Source organism: Cydia pomonella, chromosome 27 (genome assembly GCF_033807575.1).
Source record: "Cydia pomonella isolate Wapato2018A chromosome 27, ilCydPomo1, whole genome shotgun sequence".
Taxonomy (NCBI): Eukaryota; Metazoa; Arthropoda; class Insecta; order Lepidoptera; family Tortricidae; genus Cydia; species Cydia pomonella.
Window position 1 is genome coordinate 2,100,596 of NC_084729.1, and position 16,740 is coordinate 2,117,335.

The window sequence follows — 16,740 nt, forward strand, 5'->3', positions numbered from 1 at the left end:
TTTTTTCACATTTGCAGAGCAACAAATACCCTTACATACATACTCGTAGAAAACATCCATGACTCAGAAACATGCTCATCACACAAACAAATGCCCATACCGGGATTCGAACCCTCTCTTCTTTGGCCAACCCTCTTCCCAGCTCATCTGGGATCGCGTCCATCCCCGAACCCGAACCCGAGACCATCGGCTTCATAGGCTGGGTCACTACTCACTAGGCCAGACCTGTCGTCTTTACATGTTTGAGTATTTAAAGTTATCATGAATCTAGTATACTACGAGTATATATTACTATGTATAGTCTAGCCTCTTAACATTTTAGTGATGCTTGTATTATTTTTTATTTTTGTGTATGTTCCTAATATATCGTACTGTACTGTGTGACTACCTAATTAATGTAAGTTAGCATGTAAAAATACTCAAACACAATACTGTATTGCCATTCCAAATTGCAATTATACTTTCTACTAACACACTTAGCCGTAAGTCATTACTAACATAATATGGATGTTTTTGTCCGAAATAAATGCTTTCATTTCATTTCATTTCATAATGAAATAAAGAATTGATTGAATTGAATTGTATAAATGGATCAGGCATGAGCGGTGTGGGGAAATGACGGAACGGGATAGTCTTATGTATCTTTCAGTAGGAGTAGCAGAGAAAGCGTATTCCTTTGTCACGGTCTAACTTTTTTTATTCCTCACCGTAAATTTTAGTATGGTTTATTTATGGTGGGCAACAAATAACCCGCCCAAATTACGTAGGTCGTTTTTGGTATATTGTCAGGAATGTTACTATAAAATGTATTTTTAATTTTGTCGCATTGCGCATACGCGTATAGCACATATATAGGATCCAACCATCTATGATAGTATGATTGATGTCAATAAAGATGTCGCACGGATGGATGCAAAAAATTCATCATTATTTTATTTTTTTGTGTTTTTTATCCCACCATTTTTCAAAAGACTGGCTCACATATATAGTTTTAGGCAATTGAACATGACCACTGGTCGCTAATACCATACTATCCTTTTTAAATTCACCATCTTTAGTGTGCCTATAATGTGTTGTAGTATCCTTTATTCTTTCTCTTTTAGTTTTCAAAATATTTTTAGTAGTTACATCTATTTTATCATAATAATGTTTATGATGATCCCAATTTAAAGCGTCACTCATATCATATCTATTTTTTCTATCTTTTCTGGTAGTTTCTTTAGTTTTTTCTTTTCTAGGCCTTAGTCTATTCCTAAGAACATTATCTTCAAGTTCATCATTTGATATATTGTTTATTGATTCTTCATTAATATTATTTTCTGCGGATAAATTGTGTTGGATATCGTCATTTACTTTTTTAACTAAGTCTGTTATTTGCTGGACGATATCTTCTGAGAGGAATTTTCTTGCTATCTTCTTTACATCTTCTATGTTTGCTGATAGCAGGATGTAGGTTTTGGTGACATGAGTGAGACAGAGAAGAAAACCTGAAAAATATAGGCTATTTAGATTTTAATTACACACATCATAAACTTTCTAAGTGGAAACTTGCATGTGAGTTTTCTCATGAAAGTTTCCAGATATTTTGGGTATTTTCTGCAACTTGCACATCGCTACATGAACCCTTTATGATGCGTTCAAAAAACACACATTACGGCCAGCATAAAGATAAACTGTTTTGTTACAAATGTTACACATTTCTTATCTGTAAAAATTGTTTTCTCAAACTTGCAATGAAATGTTTCCTAATACGTAACCGGGGCGATGAGTGAAGATGATATGTAAAGGAATTTCATACAGTCTTACACACCTAGGCCTGTAAAGCAACCTTCTTTTGTTATTAAACGTCAAATTGTGACAAAACGTCATGGCATTCAACCATCAAATAGTAGTAGATTCGAAATTTGTTTTTTTTTTTTCATTGCAAGTTTGAGAAAAGCACTATACAAATCTCGGCGAGAATCGGGGTTGCCGGCCGCGTATCCCTATCCGAGATCTTGGCCGTCTATATCTTCTCGGTCTGCAACCCTTCGTTTCTCGGCTTCTATACAAGGTGCCCGTGAGCATTGCGAGACATTTTAACTAAGCATTCCTGGTTATATTTAGAAACTAAAATGTCATATAAAATTTTCTGGATTAGGCCTAGTTTCAGAGAAAATTAAATGTTTTTCGAAATCATTATTTCGCCATAAGTCGGTACAAAACACATTTTTGACTGCGGTATTGCCACTTTGAGGTCTAGTCTGGACATACCTATTTGACATCAAAAAATTAAAAAAATGTATTCGAGAGGCTACCCCCAAATAAAAAGAAACTTTTTAGTTAATTTTAGGTTATGTGTTCATAAATAAAAATTACGTTTTATGTACAGGAGTGTTCAAAAAAAGGGAAAAAGAAAACATTAAAAAAAATTTTTTTGTCCAATTTCATAAAAAGTCATATAACATTTTTGCTTCTGTTGCCATCAGGAATGCACCGTTAAAATCTCTCGCAATGCTCACGGGCACCTTGTATATACCTACGCAATAATAAAACAATAAATTTGTTCTGACAAAATAGTTTTTCTTCAATGCTGGTAGTAATTTGCAGTTTCTGATTGCATTTATCAAATACTTAGTTAACCTTTAGGTTAGTTAGTGCTTCTAGGCATTTTCCGCATATCGACAACCATTGTGCCTGTTTTACGTGAAAATCGAGCCTCCTCCACGAAGCCTAGCAAGGCTTTCATGTTGCTAACTGCCTCTTTTAGCGTGCACGGAGTCCCTAGGTATTTGTTCCTGTATACTTCTACCTGTTTGCAGTCTAGGAGAATATAAATAAATAAATAAATATTATAGGACATTATAACACAAATTGACTAAGTCCCACAGTAAGCTCAATAAGGCTTGTGTTGAGGGTACTTAGACAACGATATATATAATATATAAATACTTAAATACATAGAAAACACCCATGACTCAGGAACAAATATCCATGCTAATCACACGAATACATGCCCATACCAGGATTTGAACCCGGGACCATCAGCTTCGTAGGCAGGGTCACTACCCACTAGGCTAAACCGGTCGTCAATATGTTTAGTTGTTTCCTCTTCTTCCATGCACGCTCTGCACATGGGGCTGTCTGTTTTACCCATATTGTAGTTTACTTTTAGGTATTTTAATGCCTAAATAAACAAATGTTTCATATAACAAAGGTCGAGTAATCTTGGTCCTTCGATCGGCTTGAAACATTCCAAGATCAAAAAGCGGCCAAGTGCAAGTCGGACTCGCGCATGGACGGTTCCGTACCATTTATGACGTATTAAAAAAATCTACTTACTAGATCTCGTTCAACATTTTACCACTTTGGACACACATTTAACCACTTTGGAAGTGTCTCTCGCGCAAACTATTCAGTTTAGAAAAAAATGATATTAGAAACCTCAATACCATTTTTGAAGACCTATCCGTAGATACCCCACACGTATGGGTTTGATGAAAAAAGATTTTTTGAGTTTCAGTTCTAAGTATAGGGAACCCCTAAAATTTATGTTTTTTTTTCTATTTTTGTGTGAAAATCTTAATGCGGTTCAAAGAATACATCCACTTACCAAGTTTGAACAGTATAGCTCTTATAGTTTCGGAAAAAAGTGGCTGTGACATAATCGGACAGACGGACGGACATGACGAATCTATAAGGGTTCCGTTTTTTGCCATTTGGGTACGGAACCCTAAAAAGGGATTCGCGAAAGTCTTTGATCATTCGACGAGCATTAACTTGTCCGGTTTCGTCATTAAGGAGGGTTTTGTTTTTATGTGAATTTTGAGTAAGCTGGGATTATTGATTGGATCCCTTACAAATAATGGCGCGTGTATTGAAACGATACGATACGATACGACATATTCGAGTCGAGCAAGTTTGTCAGGAAATACATCGATTTATATACGCCTTTAATTAATAATAGGAGAAACAATCGAAACTTAAATAAACTAAGATTGCCACTTTCCACATTAAAGCTTGTTACGTCCGGCCCTCATTACATGACCATAAAAATTTATAATCACCTTCCGAATTCCCCGAAAGACCTAAATAAACCTAAGTTGTTTAATGATAAAATAAAAATATTTGTGGCAAGTAAATGTTTCTACAGCTTAGATGAATTTTTTAGTGAAGAATATGATTAGGAAAATACAAATCATCCATTATAATAAATGATTAAAATGTACCTAGTTTAAGCTAAGTAGATTTAAGTTATCCAAATTTAAGGCTTAAATTGCTATGCCCTTGCAGGTAGGGATTGCAAACCGGATTGATTTTCAATCCGGCCGGATCCGGCCAAATTTTTGCCATAATCCGGCCGGATCCGGCCGGACCGGATCCGGTTTGGTATAGGGATATTAAAGTTAATTAAATTACATATTTTTCTAATTTTTTGCGTAATACGTATTCCTAAATCTATAATTTGAAGTTAATAAATAACTTCTTAAGAATAAAATAGAACTTGATAGTAAAAAGTGTTATAATATCAATATCCCTTTAAAAACAAAATTTGAAATTGGTAATTTATCATATTTAACCATTCACAAGTGCTCAAATTTTCGTTTACAATTATATATTTGATTACTTTCCAAAGCCTGATTATGGGATGTGGGGTGGAGCTCCTTGAAAGGACAAGTTTTCGTAACTGTTCTTTGATTGAATTATTTGTATTGACATCCATTCTAGCATAGAGAAATATACTATATAATAGTACATAGAGTGCTCACTCTATACATCAGTTTTGGTACCAAAACGCTTATTATATTCGTAGTCGATATCTACCTAATATTATAACCAGAGTAACCGGAACTATATTTTCAACTCCTACGTTTACTCTGGTTATAATATTAGATGAAAATCGTTGAGCATTAGACTTTTTGTTTGTCGTGATATTGTCGAGTAGCAGTACTGAGAGTTCCGCCACTTGACACTAGATGTAGACTACGAAAATAATAGTATTTTTGGTAACAAAACCGTTGTATGGAGTGAGCACTCTTGGTCTTCTTAATTCTCTTTGATTGGAAAAGAAGATATTTTACTATTTATGTTATGATTATGATTAAGGAAATTGCATAAGATTGGATGAAATTGTAAAGACAATAAATTCTCTCTTAAATTTGAAAAGAAAAGAATCTATATTTTATCATATATATATATATACATATATCGGAGAAAACTAAAAATTATCAATATTATCATATATTGATTCACACATATTGATGAGCCCAACTGTAGTCGGTTGAGTACCGCCGTCTTAATCCTGCTCATTTGTTTACTTTTAATCTCCTATCCCAACATTATGACACGCCATTAACCTTCTCTTTAGCATAAATTACAAATGCCTTCCATGGCATCTCCATCCTTAAATTTTTCCTTCTATTACAGTATTTATGTAATAGTCATATCGTGCCACCAACATGAAAGAAGAAGAAATCCTCTTCTGTTCCCAGTCATCGTCATAATAAATATATTTTTATCTTACTAAATTTAAACTTTTTCATTCGTTTTTTGTTCTGTTCAACTTCATACCTCGCATCCAGCGCCTTTTCCTCATCTGAAACGCACAGCGCGTGCTGTATTTAGGCGTTTTTTTATTTTACCGGATCCGGTCCGGATCCGGTGATTTTTACCGGATCCGGTAGCTCCTGAAAAGTGCCGGATCCGGCCGGATTACCGGATCCGCCGGACCGGATTGCAATCCCTACTTGCAGGGCGTCACATGTATACCTTCTAAAATGTACCACCTTTAACAATTTATGTAATGTGACATGCAATAAATATTCATTCATTCATTCAAAAAAGAAATATTTCGAAAAGTCCGTCAAATAATGAGATGTATAACATAATAGTATTTTATACCATCGTAATATAATAGAGAGCTTTTCAATCGAGTACCGTGTTTAGTTTTCTAAGTGAGTAAGTTATTCATTAGCGATTTATACATTTTACAGTACATATGGTGCTTCCACAGTGGAGGCATATTGTGCAAACGCAGGTGCGTGAATTTGAAGCCAGGCGACGCACAGAACTTGACGATAAGCGTGACGAGCTAAAGGCCAGACCACCTATGGCCATAACATATAATTACGTCGGAGGGGTGCTGACCTGCAGCGAGTGTGGCCGTGGCCGCACATTCGCTGCTAAGATTGGCTACGTCAGTCACCTGAGAGCGCACCAGCGACACTCTCAGCGGTAGAAAGCAGTTGCTGTGGCCGAAAACGGCTAGGAGACGATGATGATGATGACTTTACCGCATTAGTGCGATAATTAGCACATTACGTAACTATGTCATAAATTTAAAGGACCACATGTACTGTAAAACGTTGTACGATACATGTGCGAATAGGTAATTCGCAACTCGTGTCGATCTAAAACACTCCCTTCGATCGTGTTTTAATTTATCGCCACTCGTTACGAATTTCCTATTTTTCGCACTTGTATCGTAAATAACTATTATACAATTGTAATACAATAGAGAGCTTTTCAGTCGAGTACCTAAGTAAGTAAGTAAATATTCTTTATTGCACCACAAAGAAAACAAATTTATAAACAGATTTACAATGTAAAGAAAGGTAGCAACAGGCGGTCTTATCGCTACCTACCGTGTTTAGGCAACGAAGCTTGCTAAGTGAGTAAGTTATTCATTAACAGTACCCCTAGTGTAACTTTGATCGACATCATAACGTGACGAACGCGTTTGCGTTAAGTCTCATTTTGTATAGGATTTTGAGGTTCCAAAACGTCCCGCTTGGCGCGCTCTTTCGAAATCCAATACAAAATGAGACTAAACGCAAACGCGTACGTCACGTTTGGAAATCGAATTTATTTACACTAGGGGTACTGTTTATAAATTTAAACGGTTTGTCGGTTTCCAAGTCTTGGTTACGATGTTGCATCTTGCAGAGCAACAAGTAGGCGTTTGTCACGACGCGATCAATAATTTTTCGGTACACAATAGCTACTTACAACATAATGTCTGAACAATGCAATTAACATTTTATGCAAAACCTGTCAAAGGCACATACATACATATACAAATAGCTATGAATAATCACAAATCCATGAATATCAAATAACAGTATCTTATACCTTTAAACGAGCAATTCTTGTATATATATATATATTTCTGTGGTCTCGGAAACGGCTCTAAATAGGGGTTTTTGGGGGTATACAATCGATCTAGATTAGTCTTATGTTTGGGAAAACGCGAGTTTTCGAGTTTTCATGCGTTTTTCTATCGACGCAGAATATGGTCGCTGATTTCGTGTTGCCGGCCACTGTCCGTCAGGTCCAGCGGGTTAAGACGCGGACGGCTAGAAACGAGTATTACGGGTTCGAATCTCTACGACTAACTTTTTTTTTTATATGTTCAAGTTTATATATAATTTTTTATTTTTTATTGTTTTAGACAAGTTTAATTTAGTAAAAAAATTTAGTTAAGGTTATCACCTATACACCACCATGTTACAATAAATAGTTATAATATAACCAGGTACTTTATAATAAAACGCGCCCGCGATGAATAAAATTGAACGATTTTAACCACTGGATTCTTGAGGCCAAAAAAAAAACAAATAGACCGCGAGCCATGAACACATTTCCATGACCCATCGCCTCCCGGGCGACTCGTATAGTAGTTAACGACTATGTATGATGAACCCTCGTGGACGTCAGCTGCCGCTCCGTTGGTGGGTTGAGGAATGACAGTCACCGAAACACGTAAAATAAATTTTATCGCTTCCCGTGTGATACTTTGTCAGATGATAGTAGTTTCAACGAAACGCAAATTATAATGTATGGACGGAAATGATAGCTTTTAGTTTCGTTTTATGCAAACAAATGTCACCTTGGCTAGGCCCCCGGGATGACAGATGCTACGAAAAGTCCCGTGACTACTTTCATACATCAAGTCTCGATTTGCGTTTTCTGTCAACGATTGTCATGTTGGATAGGTCCTCTGGGAGCCTAGCCAAGATTTTCACGCAATTTCGGATACTATTCGACGGCAGATCAATAGAAAACAGCAACCTGTTATGTAATTATAACAGGTTGTTGTTTTGACTCCTAATTCAGGCATCTGTAAACTTTTCTCTAATAACAACTTTCAGTCTATGTGCTCACAAATTTCTGAACACGCACTCTAACGCCTTGGCAATAGAGGCGTGTTCAGATATTTGTGAGCACCTCGGCCGCTCCGATATATCTGATGGCGACTGTACAGTACATTTTTAAATAATTCAAAGCGCAAAAATTGTCTGATGTGCCTTGTTTTTCCGTAAATTTAATTTAATTACCGCTGTAGGCGTTGTGAAACAATTATTTCTTATCTACACACAGGGCTGCCAGATCGTATAATTCGATACGAATTTCGTATAATCGGACTGATTATCGTATCTATTATGTATAGGTAGTCGTTCGGTATAATTGGATACGAAAAACGCGAATGGTTATTTCACATTTCTATTTCAGCACGGGATTAACAGAGACAGATTGTCAACTTGATAATACGATACGGTGACGGTTTGCGTGGTTTTTCTCTTTACACTCACCATTTGATCGGTTTGGTGTTCTATATGATGGGTGTTTGTGAGACATATTTTACTTTTTTGTGCTGTGTCTCAGCGCTACTTATTAAGGGATTTTAGTTACTACTTACTAAATACAAGTCAGTTTTTGAAGTAAGTAATAAAAAATCGGGTATAATCGTTTTCGTATAATGCAATCGAATTTCGCATAATTTTTGACGTTGGAATGTATAATCAAGATTTATGTACTGGCAGCCCTGTGTCTACAGGAAAAACCTAAATTGCCTTATTGGATTTACATGAGATTAGGTTTGAATATAAAGCCAAGTGGATTGCTATATTTGTGCAGTTTATAAATAGATTTTTATTTATTTATTTTGCTTATATAAGCTTATACAAGTACCTGGGCGACCGAGCTTTGCTCGGTTATAACTATTTATTGTAATATGGTGGTGTATAGGTGATAATCTTAACTAAAATTTTTTACTAAATTAAACTTGTCTAAAACAATAAAAATTAAAAAATTATATATAAACTTAAACATATAAAAAAAAAAGTTAGTCACCGGGCGAGATTCGAACCCGTAACACTCGTTTCTAGCCGTCCTCCGCGTCTGGACCAGACGGACAGTGGCTGGCAACACCAAAATTAGCGACCATATTCTGCGTCGAAAGAAAAACGCATGAAAACTCGAAAACACGCGTTTTCCCAAACATAAGACTAATCTAGATCGATTGTATGTCCCCAAAAACCCCCATATACCAAATTTCAGCGAAATCGTTAGAGCCGTTTCTGAGATCACCTATACTTGTAGTGAGTCGTTGTTAATAATTCAAGCAATTGCAAGCATTTTTCGTGACCCCCTCCCCCTATCGAACCTTTTTTTTTTATATACTGTGTCGGTGGCAAACAAGCATACGGCCCGCCTGATGGTAAGCAGCCTCCGTAGCCTATGTACGCCTGCAACTCCAGAGGAGTTACATGCGCGATGCCGACCCTAAACCCGGCCCCCCTCATTGAGCTCTGGCAAACTTACTCACCGGCAGGAACACAACACTATGAGTAGGGTCTAGTGTTATTTGGCTGCTGTTTTCTGTAAGGTGGAGGTACTTCTCCAGTTGGGCAGTAAAACAATTATCAACATCCTTAGTGATAGTGACATAGTCGTGACGAACTGATCTTTATTAACAAATATTTGATTTATTTATTTGTAAACTTTATTGTTTATTGACGGTAAATACTGACAATGTGGTAATGCTGATACAATTGTGAATAACATAGCGCCTCAAATAATAAATATAGATATAGCCTCGTTAGAGAGTACCATTTTGTACCATTTGGCGTTGAAACTCTAGGTCCATGGGGTCCCAGCGCGCACAAGTTTTTTGCAGAAATCGTGAAACGTCTGGTTGACGTAACTGGTGACCGAAGAGCTGGCGGCTTCCTCGCCCAACGTATCAGTATTGCGATACAACGAGGAAATGCCGCCAGCATCCTTGGTACAATGCCTCAAGGGCCTATTTTAGATATAAGCTAGTTATAGTAATCATCTGTATATATCCATTATGTATATTGTTATTGTCAATAATTTTTTTTTTTATAAATATAGTACATTGTGCATTAAGGGCGGTAAACAAGGTACGACTTGAGTTAAACACGAGTTAGTAATTTCTGTACCGCTCGTGCCACACTATGTTTTTCGTCACACTTGTGAGGAAAAAACGGTAAATGAAATAAGTATAACTTCTGCCTAATTTCTAGCGATGAAAATTACATGAAAGATATGTAACTTTCAAAGGCCCCTGTATTTTTCAATAAAATACAGTATCATTCCTTGCGGATCTTCGATTGAATCTTTCGCAAGTTTAAGTTTTTTACGTTTTTATTTTATAATACATAGTATGGTTATAAAATTTGAAAACAAAAAGCCGATACAAAAAAAAAATACGAAATACATATAATGATATAAACATATAAAAAAAGCTAACCTAGAGTACCGCCGGCAACGGTGATCAAACCACGACAGCGGAGTCTCCTAATATTATTATTATTTTATTTTATTTTTTGACTTAGGCTAGGCTCCTCCTCCTGTCCTCCTCCTCTGGAGTTGCAGGCGTACATAGGCTACGGATACTACTTACCATCAGGCAGGCCGTATGCTTGTTTGCCACCGACGTAGTATAAAAAAAAAGGCTTTTTACAATATGTTTATAAAAGTAATATAAATAAATAAATATTATTATTATTTGTGTCTTGCCTTATTATCACGGGGCCATGGGGTTATTATTATTATTATTTAAACAAGTCATTATTAAATAAACATGTAAAATTCACAGTATAAAACAGGTATTATACGAGTACGTGTATTGTATTTGTCAGACTAACGTCAGTTTTGTTATTTCGAAAGTTACATGTATTTTATAGGAAATATACAAAGTTTCGAAAGAAACAACATGAATCTTTCGCCATTTTCATCTCTACTAATTTCGAACATAGGTGCATTATAGCCCAGGTCGAAACCTTATGATTTACAGACCGCATCGCCTAGCAAGTTTCATGTACGATAATAGTTCATTACTATACAAATACAAATACAAATACAAATAATTTTATTGAAAACAGTATAAGTACAGTGTTAGCACTTAAAGACTAAGGATTAAGGATAAGGAAAAGTTTACAAATGCCTGAACTAGGAGTTCCTGTGTTTCAGGCAGAATAGGACCATATTAATTAATTTGTAATTATTCACTTAATTATAATTATAAATAGTACACAATAAAAATCTGGTAGGGTGATAACCTTAACAAAATAACTTATTTAAGTATTCTATATCAAAGTACAGTAAGAAATCATTTTACGACTATTAGTAAGTTCTCTGTATCATCGTATGTCATTTTTTGAAGGGCGCGTCGTAGAATATTCTTACAACCAACATAGCTAAGAGGGTATAAGTCTAATTTTGGACCGCACCTACTGCAAACTATAGAGGCCGGGAAACGAAAGGTTACAGGCCTGGTATGGTAGATATAGATAGGCCGAATAGGGATACGCGGCCGGCAACCCCGTTTCCCGCCAAGATTGGTAGTGCTTTTCTCAAACTTGCAATTAAAAAAAAATGTAGTCAATTTGTTTTATTCGTAGGTTTACACAGCTAAAAACAAATTACGAATCTAAATATATTTGATGGTTGAATGCCAAGACTAGTCACACAATTTAGGAATGAAAAGAAGGTTGCTTTACAGGCCTAAGTGTTTAAGGCTGTATGAAATTATTTTACATATCATCTTCACTTCCGGATACGTAGTATTTTCGGATCTAATTTGAAGTAAAGTAAGCCACGTCAACATTTCATTGCAAGTTTGAGAAAAAACTTGTTTTTTATAAGTATGAACGAATTCCAAATGTCTTACCTATAACCAACACTGACCGCGATAACATGGTTTATGTTATTATTGGCATATATCAATAAAAACGTTTTATTATTATTTATTAGTATTAAGGGGGGACTAACGTAATATTGTACTTTTTCTTGAATTTTGAACGGTTTAACCAAAGGTAAATATCATGAAAAAATTCACTTGAAGACTAGACAATCTTCTTCTTCCTCGCGTTGTCCCGACATTTTGCCACGGCTCATGGGAGCCTGGGGTCCGCTTGACAACTAATCCCAAAATTTGGCGTAGGCACTAGTTTTTACGAAAGCGATTGCCATCTGACCTTCCAACCCAGAGGGTAAACTAGGCCTTGTTGGGATTAGTCCGGTTTCCTCACGATGTTTTCCTTCACCGAACGGCTGGAGACTATAGTCTGTATCTTTAGGTATTTAAAAAAAGGTAAACAAAATCTACCCTCAAATGGCTTCTTAAGGCAGTTGAGGGTAGATGAAAACATTACATGATCAAATAATGTAGGTTTAAAGTCAGGTCGTTCAGTGACAGATCCAGGCGGTTTTGTATTTGGTTGGTTAACCAATAAATATTAAAACTACCCGAAAATGTACAAATTGTTTGTTTACCTTTTTTTAAATACCTAAAGATACAGAGTATAGACAATATTACTTGCAATGTCAGACTCCGAAGTTAAAATTGCCACGATGGAGATAACTCTGTTCCAAATTTAAGCTTTACGCACAAAAAGAAAAAAAAGTCTAAATTGAGAAAAAAGAAAAGAAAAACTGGTAAAGGCCCTCGTGCTTGTTCAAAAACGAATGATAAAAAGTTTGTTTAACCCTCGGTGCCTTGACACCCACGCAACGCTCTAGATTCCACTAAAATTTTGGAATCTTTCGCTTGCTCGGGTATCAATATCAGCACAAGCGGTTAAACAACAACTTTGCCACCTAGCAAAACTTAATATTCTTTATCTTAGTCAAAGTGCTGATGGCCTAGCGGTAAGAGCGTGCGACTTGCAATCCGGAGGTCGCGGGTTCAAACCCCGGCTCGTACCAATGAGTTTTTCGGAACTTATGTACGAAATATCATTTGATATTTACCAGTCGCTTTTCGGTGAAGGAGAACATCGTGAGGAACCCGAACTTATCCCAACAAGGCCTAATTTACCCTCTGGGATGGAAGGTCAGATGGCAGTCGCTTTCGTAAAAATTTGTGCCTACTCCAAATCTTGGCATTAGGTGTCAAGCGGACCCCATGCTCCCAGGAGCAGTGGCAAAACTGCCGGTACAACGCCAGAAAGATCTTAGTCAATAGTGCTGTCATAACTACAGCGGTATTGTTAATTGATATACGGGACAAACACGGGGCAGGTAAAAATACGGGACGAGATACTTAACTCCGGTGACAGTCCCGTATATACGGGACGTATGGCAACCCTAGGTATACTACTGCCACGGCGCCGCCTATTGGCGTAAGACCCGCAAGCGCAAATAACGTTTACAGTACATATGGGGCTACTTTATAGCACTAGTGCGAGAAGTAGCATATTACGTTACTGTGTCGAACATTTAAAGGGCCATATGTACTGTAAAACGTTGTACGATACATGTGCGAATAGGTAATTCGCAACTCGTGTCGTTTTAAAACACTCCCTTCGGTAATGTTTTAATTTATCACCACTCGTTTCGAATTTCCTATTTTTCGCACTTGTATCGTAATGTACTAATGCATCTGTGTGCGCGTATCACACACACAGGTATAGTCTCTTGCTGTCCGGCGCCACCCCCGACAGCGCGACGGCGATAGTCACCGAAAGATCTCAAATTTGAGTTCAGTTTTAGCTCCTGCTTCGTCTTCAAGAGGTTTTATCTTAAAAAATTGGATGTTGTAGAATGTCGACGATTATAAAGAGTTAAACGAACTGAATGAAACATCAGGAAAAAGGTGTGATTATTTTGCCTAAATATAAATGGTGAATGATCAATTAACATTTACCCGCAGTGTGTGTACGGTTTTGAGTTAATACCAGATACACATTTTGCATTATCTGAGAAAATTCCTGATTTGCGAATGTTTTTTCTGACGTTCATGGCAGTGGATACTTTTGCAAATTCAAATGCCAATATTGGACATGATTTCAATTAATATATATATATATATAATAATCTTTTAATTATTTAATAATTTACTAATTATTGTATGTTTGATTACAGCATACTTTTTTATTGTTATTACTTTATGGTACAGCGAAGGCATTAAATAATTAAATGACTAATGATAATGTAATTTTGCAACCTTGACTGTACCCGGATAAATACATTCAGTTACAACTCAGATTTGTTTGTTTAAAGTATTTAGAAATGTAATTAGCTATTGTATCTTTAATTAAGGAAACTGTAGGTTTAATTTAATATTACCATATACATATTTCTGTTCAATTGTATGTGTATGCAACAGTTTGTTTCTTAATAAACAATAAATAAATAAATAAATTAACTTTTAGACTCATAGTTTGTTAGTATGCACCTATAGTTAAGTTAATATGTGCATACTTATCACTGAATAATTATTAAGGCAGCTATGTTTCTAGAAGTACCTAATTAATGGTAGACATTATAAGTACTTCTAGAAACATGCATATCATCAGATCATCACAATGCCTCAAATATAGGCAGTCAATCCTCTTGGCAATCGAACGCAGGATTGGGTTGGGTTGGTATGTATGCTTGAGTTACGATATGTTAATATAAACCAAGTTATTGATTACGTACATTATATACATTATAAAAAAGTCTGTTAAATCATTAAAATTCTTTCACTCCAGTGGGGTATCTATGGATAGATCTTCAAAAATGATATTGGGGTTTCTAATATCATTTTTTTCTAAACGGAATAGTTTGCGCGAGAGACACTTCCAAAGTGGTAAAATGTGTCCCCTCCTGTAACTTCTAAAATAAGAGAATGATAAAACTAAAAAAATATATATGATGTACATTACCATGCAAACTTCCACCGAAAATTGGTTTAAAGTGTTTAAACCAGATCTAGTAATTAGTTTTTTTAATAAGTCATAAATGGTACGGAACCCTTCATGGGCGAGTCCGACTCGCACTTGGCTGCTTTTTTCTTCGTTTTCAATAGTTCATTCGTCTATTTCATTCTAATTAAGGTATCTGATGCAGCGTTCAAAAAACAACCTTTCTTAATTATAATGAAAAACTTTTCGTATTTGTACTTGATTACCATTAACGTTTTAAAAATAAATGTTTTAAGAAAAATATCTTAAAACAAGTAGCTAGACAGTTATTTTTATCTCATTCGTTTTTATATAGTTATTTTTATCATGTTTATTTTGATATTTATGATCTAAAAATAATATTCCAGCAATTTATTTTCGCATTTACAAAGACATTTATTATATTCGCCTACGAAAATATATTTACATACATGGAATATTATTTAGATTTTAGACGAAGCTATCAATACATTTTTGATTTTGTGATATGGTACGTATGATAATATGACTGACACTAATCTCACAAATATCACTGGAAGTAAAATTTGGTTTTTAATGGATTTATTGGACAATATCCATTCTGATATTTAACTCCTCAATCCATAATTATATAACGATATTTTTTTACCTATAATGTTCAATACATGTATATTTAAAAAAACATGATTATAATTCTATATCTTTAGGTATTTACGAGTAAATAAAAGTTAACAAACAATTTATCGACCGGTTTGGCCTAGTGGGCAGTGACCCTGCCTACGAAGCTGATGGTCCCTGGTTCAAATCCTGGTAAGGGCATGTATTCGTGTGATGAGCATGGATATTTGTTCCTGAGTCATGGGTGTTTTCTATGTATTTAAGTACATATTTATAAATATTTATATATTATATATGTCGTTGTCTAAGTACCCTCAACACAAGCCTTATTGAGCTTACTGTGGGACTTAGTCAATTTGTGTAATCATGTCCTATAATATTTATTTATTTATTTAATTTATACATTTTCTTAACCAACCAACCATACCAACGAAATACAAAGCCGCCTGAAGCTGTCACTGAACGACCTGATTTTAATCTACATTATTTGATCATGTAATGTTTTCATCTACCCTCAACTGGCGTAAGGAGTAAATTGAGGGTAGATTTTGTTAACTTTTTTTAAATACCTAAAGATACAGAGTTATAAGTAAATACTCATGGTACTTTCAGCCCTCAGGAAATACTACGTATTTACTAGTAGTATTTCTTGAGGGTCTAGAGGGTCCCGTTTTTACCCTTTGGGTACGAACCCATAAAAAAGGCAACAAAGTCAATGGAACACCATCTTTACATTTTTATAATAAAATACATAAAACTTAATAATAAAATTATTAATCAAAACGTTTCTTCTCCAGCCATGCTACGTTTGCAACAGCACGGGCCAAAACTGCCGAGCGTTACCACGACGAAGAATTACCATAGAGGATGATACCACGGAAATCACCGGCAACGCACTCACTGACGGCGCCGAAGTCACCGACATGCCAGGTAAGACTAGTGGCCTTTGGTAACCATAGATACCATGCACGTATCGATGCATGGTACTGTCGTTGAAGATGTGGCCACGGAAATCACCGACAACGCACTCACTGACGGATCTGAAGTCACCGACATGCCAGGTAAGTGCAGTATACCACCTACCCTTTGGTAACCATAGTTACCATGCCATGCACGTATCGCTGTCGTTGAAGATGTGGCCACAGAAATCACTGGCATCGCACTCACTGACGACGCCGAAGTCACCGAT

The 16,740-nt window shown here is 35.9% G+C and overlaps 1 protein-coding gene and 1 long non-coding RNA gene across 2 annotated transcripts in view; one reads left to right on the forward strand and one right to left on the reverse strand.

The window, feature by feature from the left end:
• Nucleotides 1-13,591, reverse strand: part of LOC133532729 (uncharacterized) — a 227,304-nt gene extending 213,713 nt beyond the window's left edge. The window contains exon 1 of the long non-coding RNA XR_009801744.1: nt 13,434-13,591. This is a non-coding gene — a long non-coding RNA (uncharacterized LOC133532729). The remainder of the gene's footprint in view (nt 1-13,433) is intronic.
• Nucleotides 1-16,740, forward strand: part of LOC133532718 (leishmanolysin-like peptidase) — a 187,552-nt gene that overhangs the window by 140,498 nt on the left and 30,314 nt on the right. Inside the window, exon 6 of the mRNA XM_061871493.1 lies at nt 16,349-16,481. Coding sequence (XP_061727477.1) covers nt 16,349-16,481 — 133 coding nt within the window. The remainder of the gene's footprint in view (nt 1-16,348; nt 16,482-16,740) is intronic.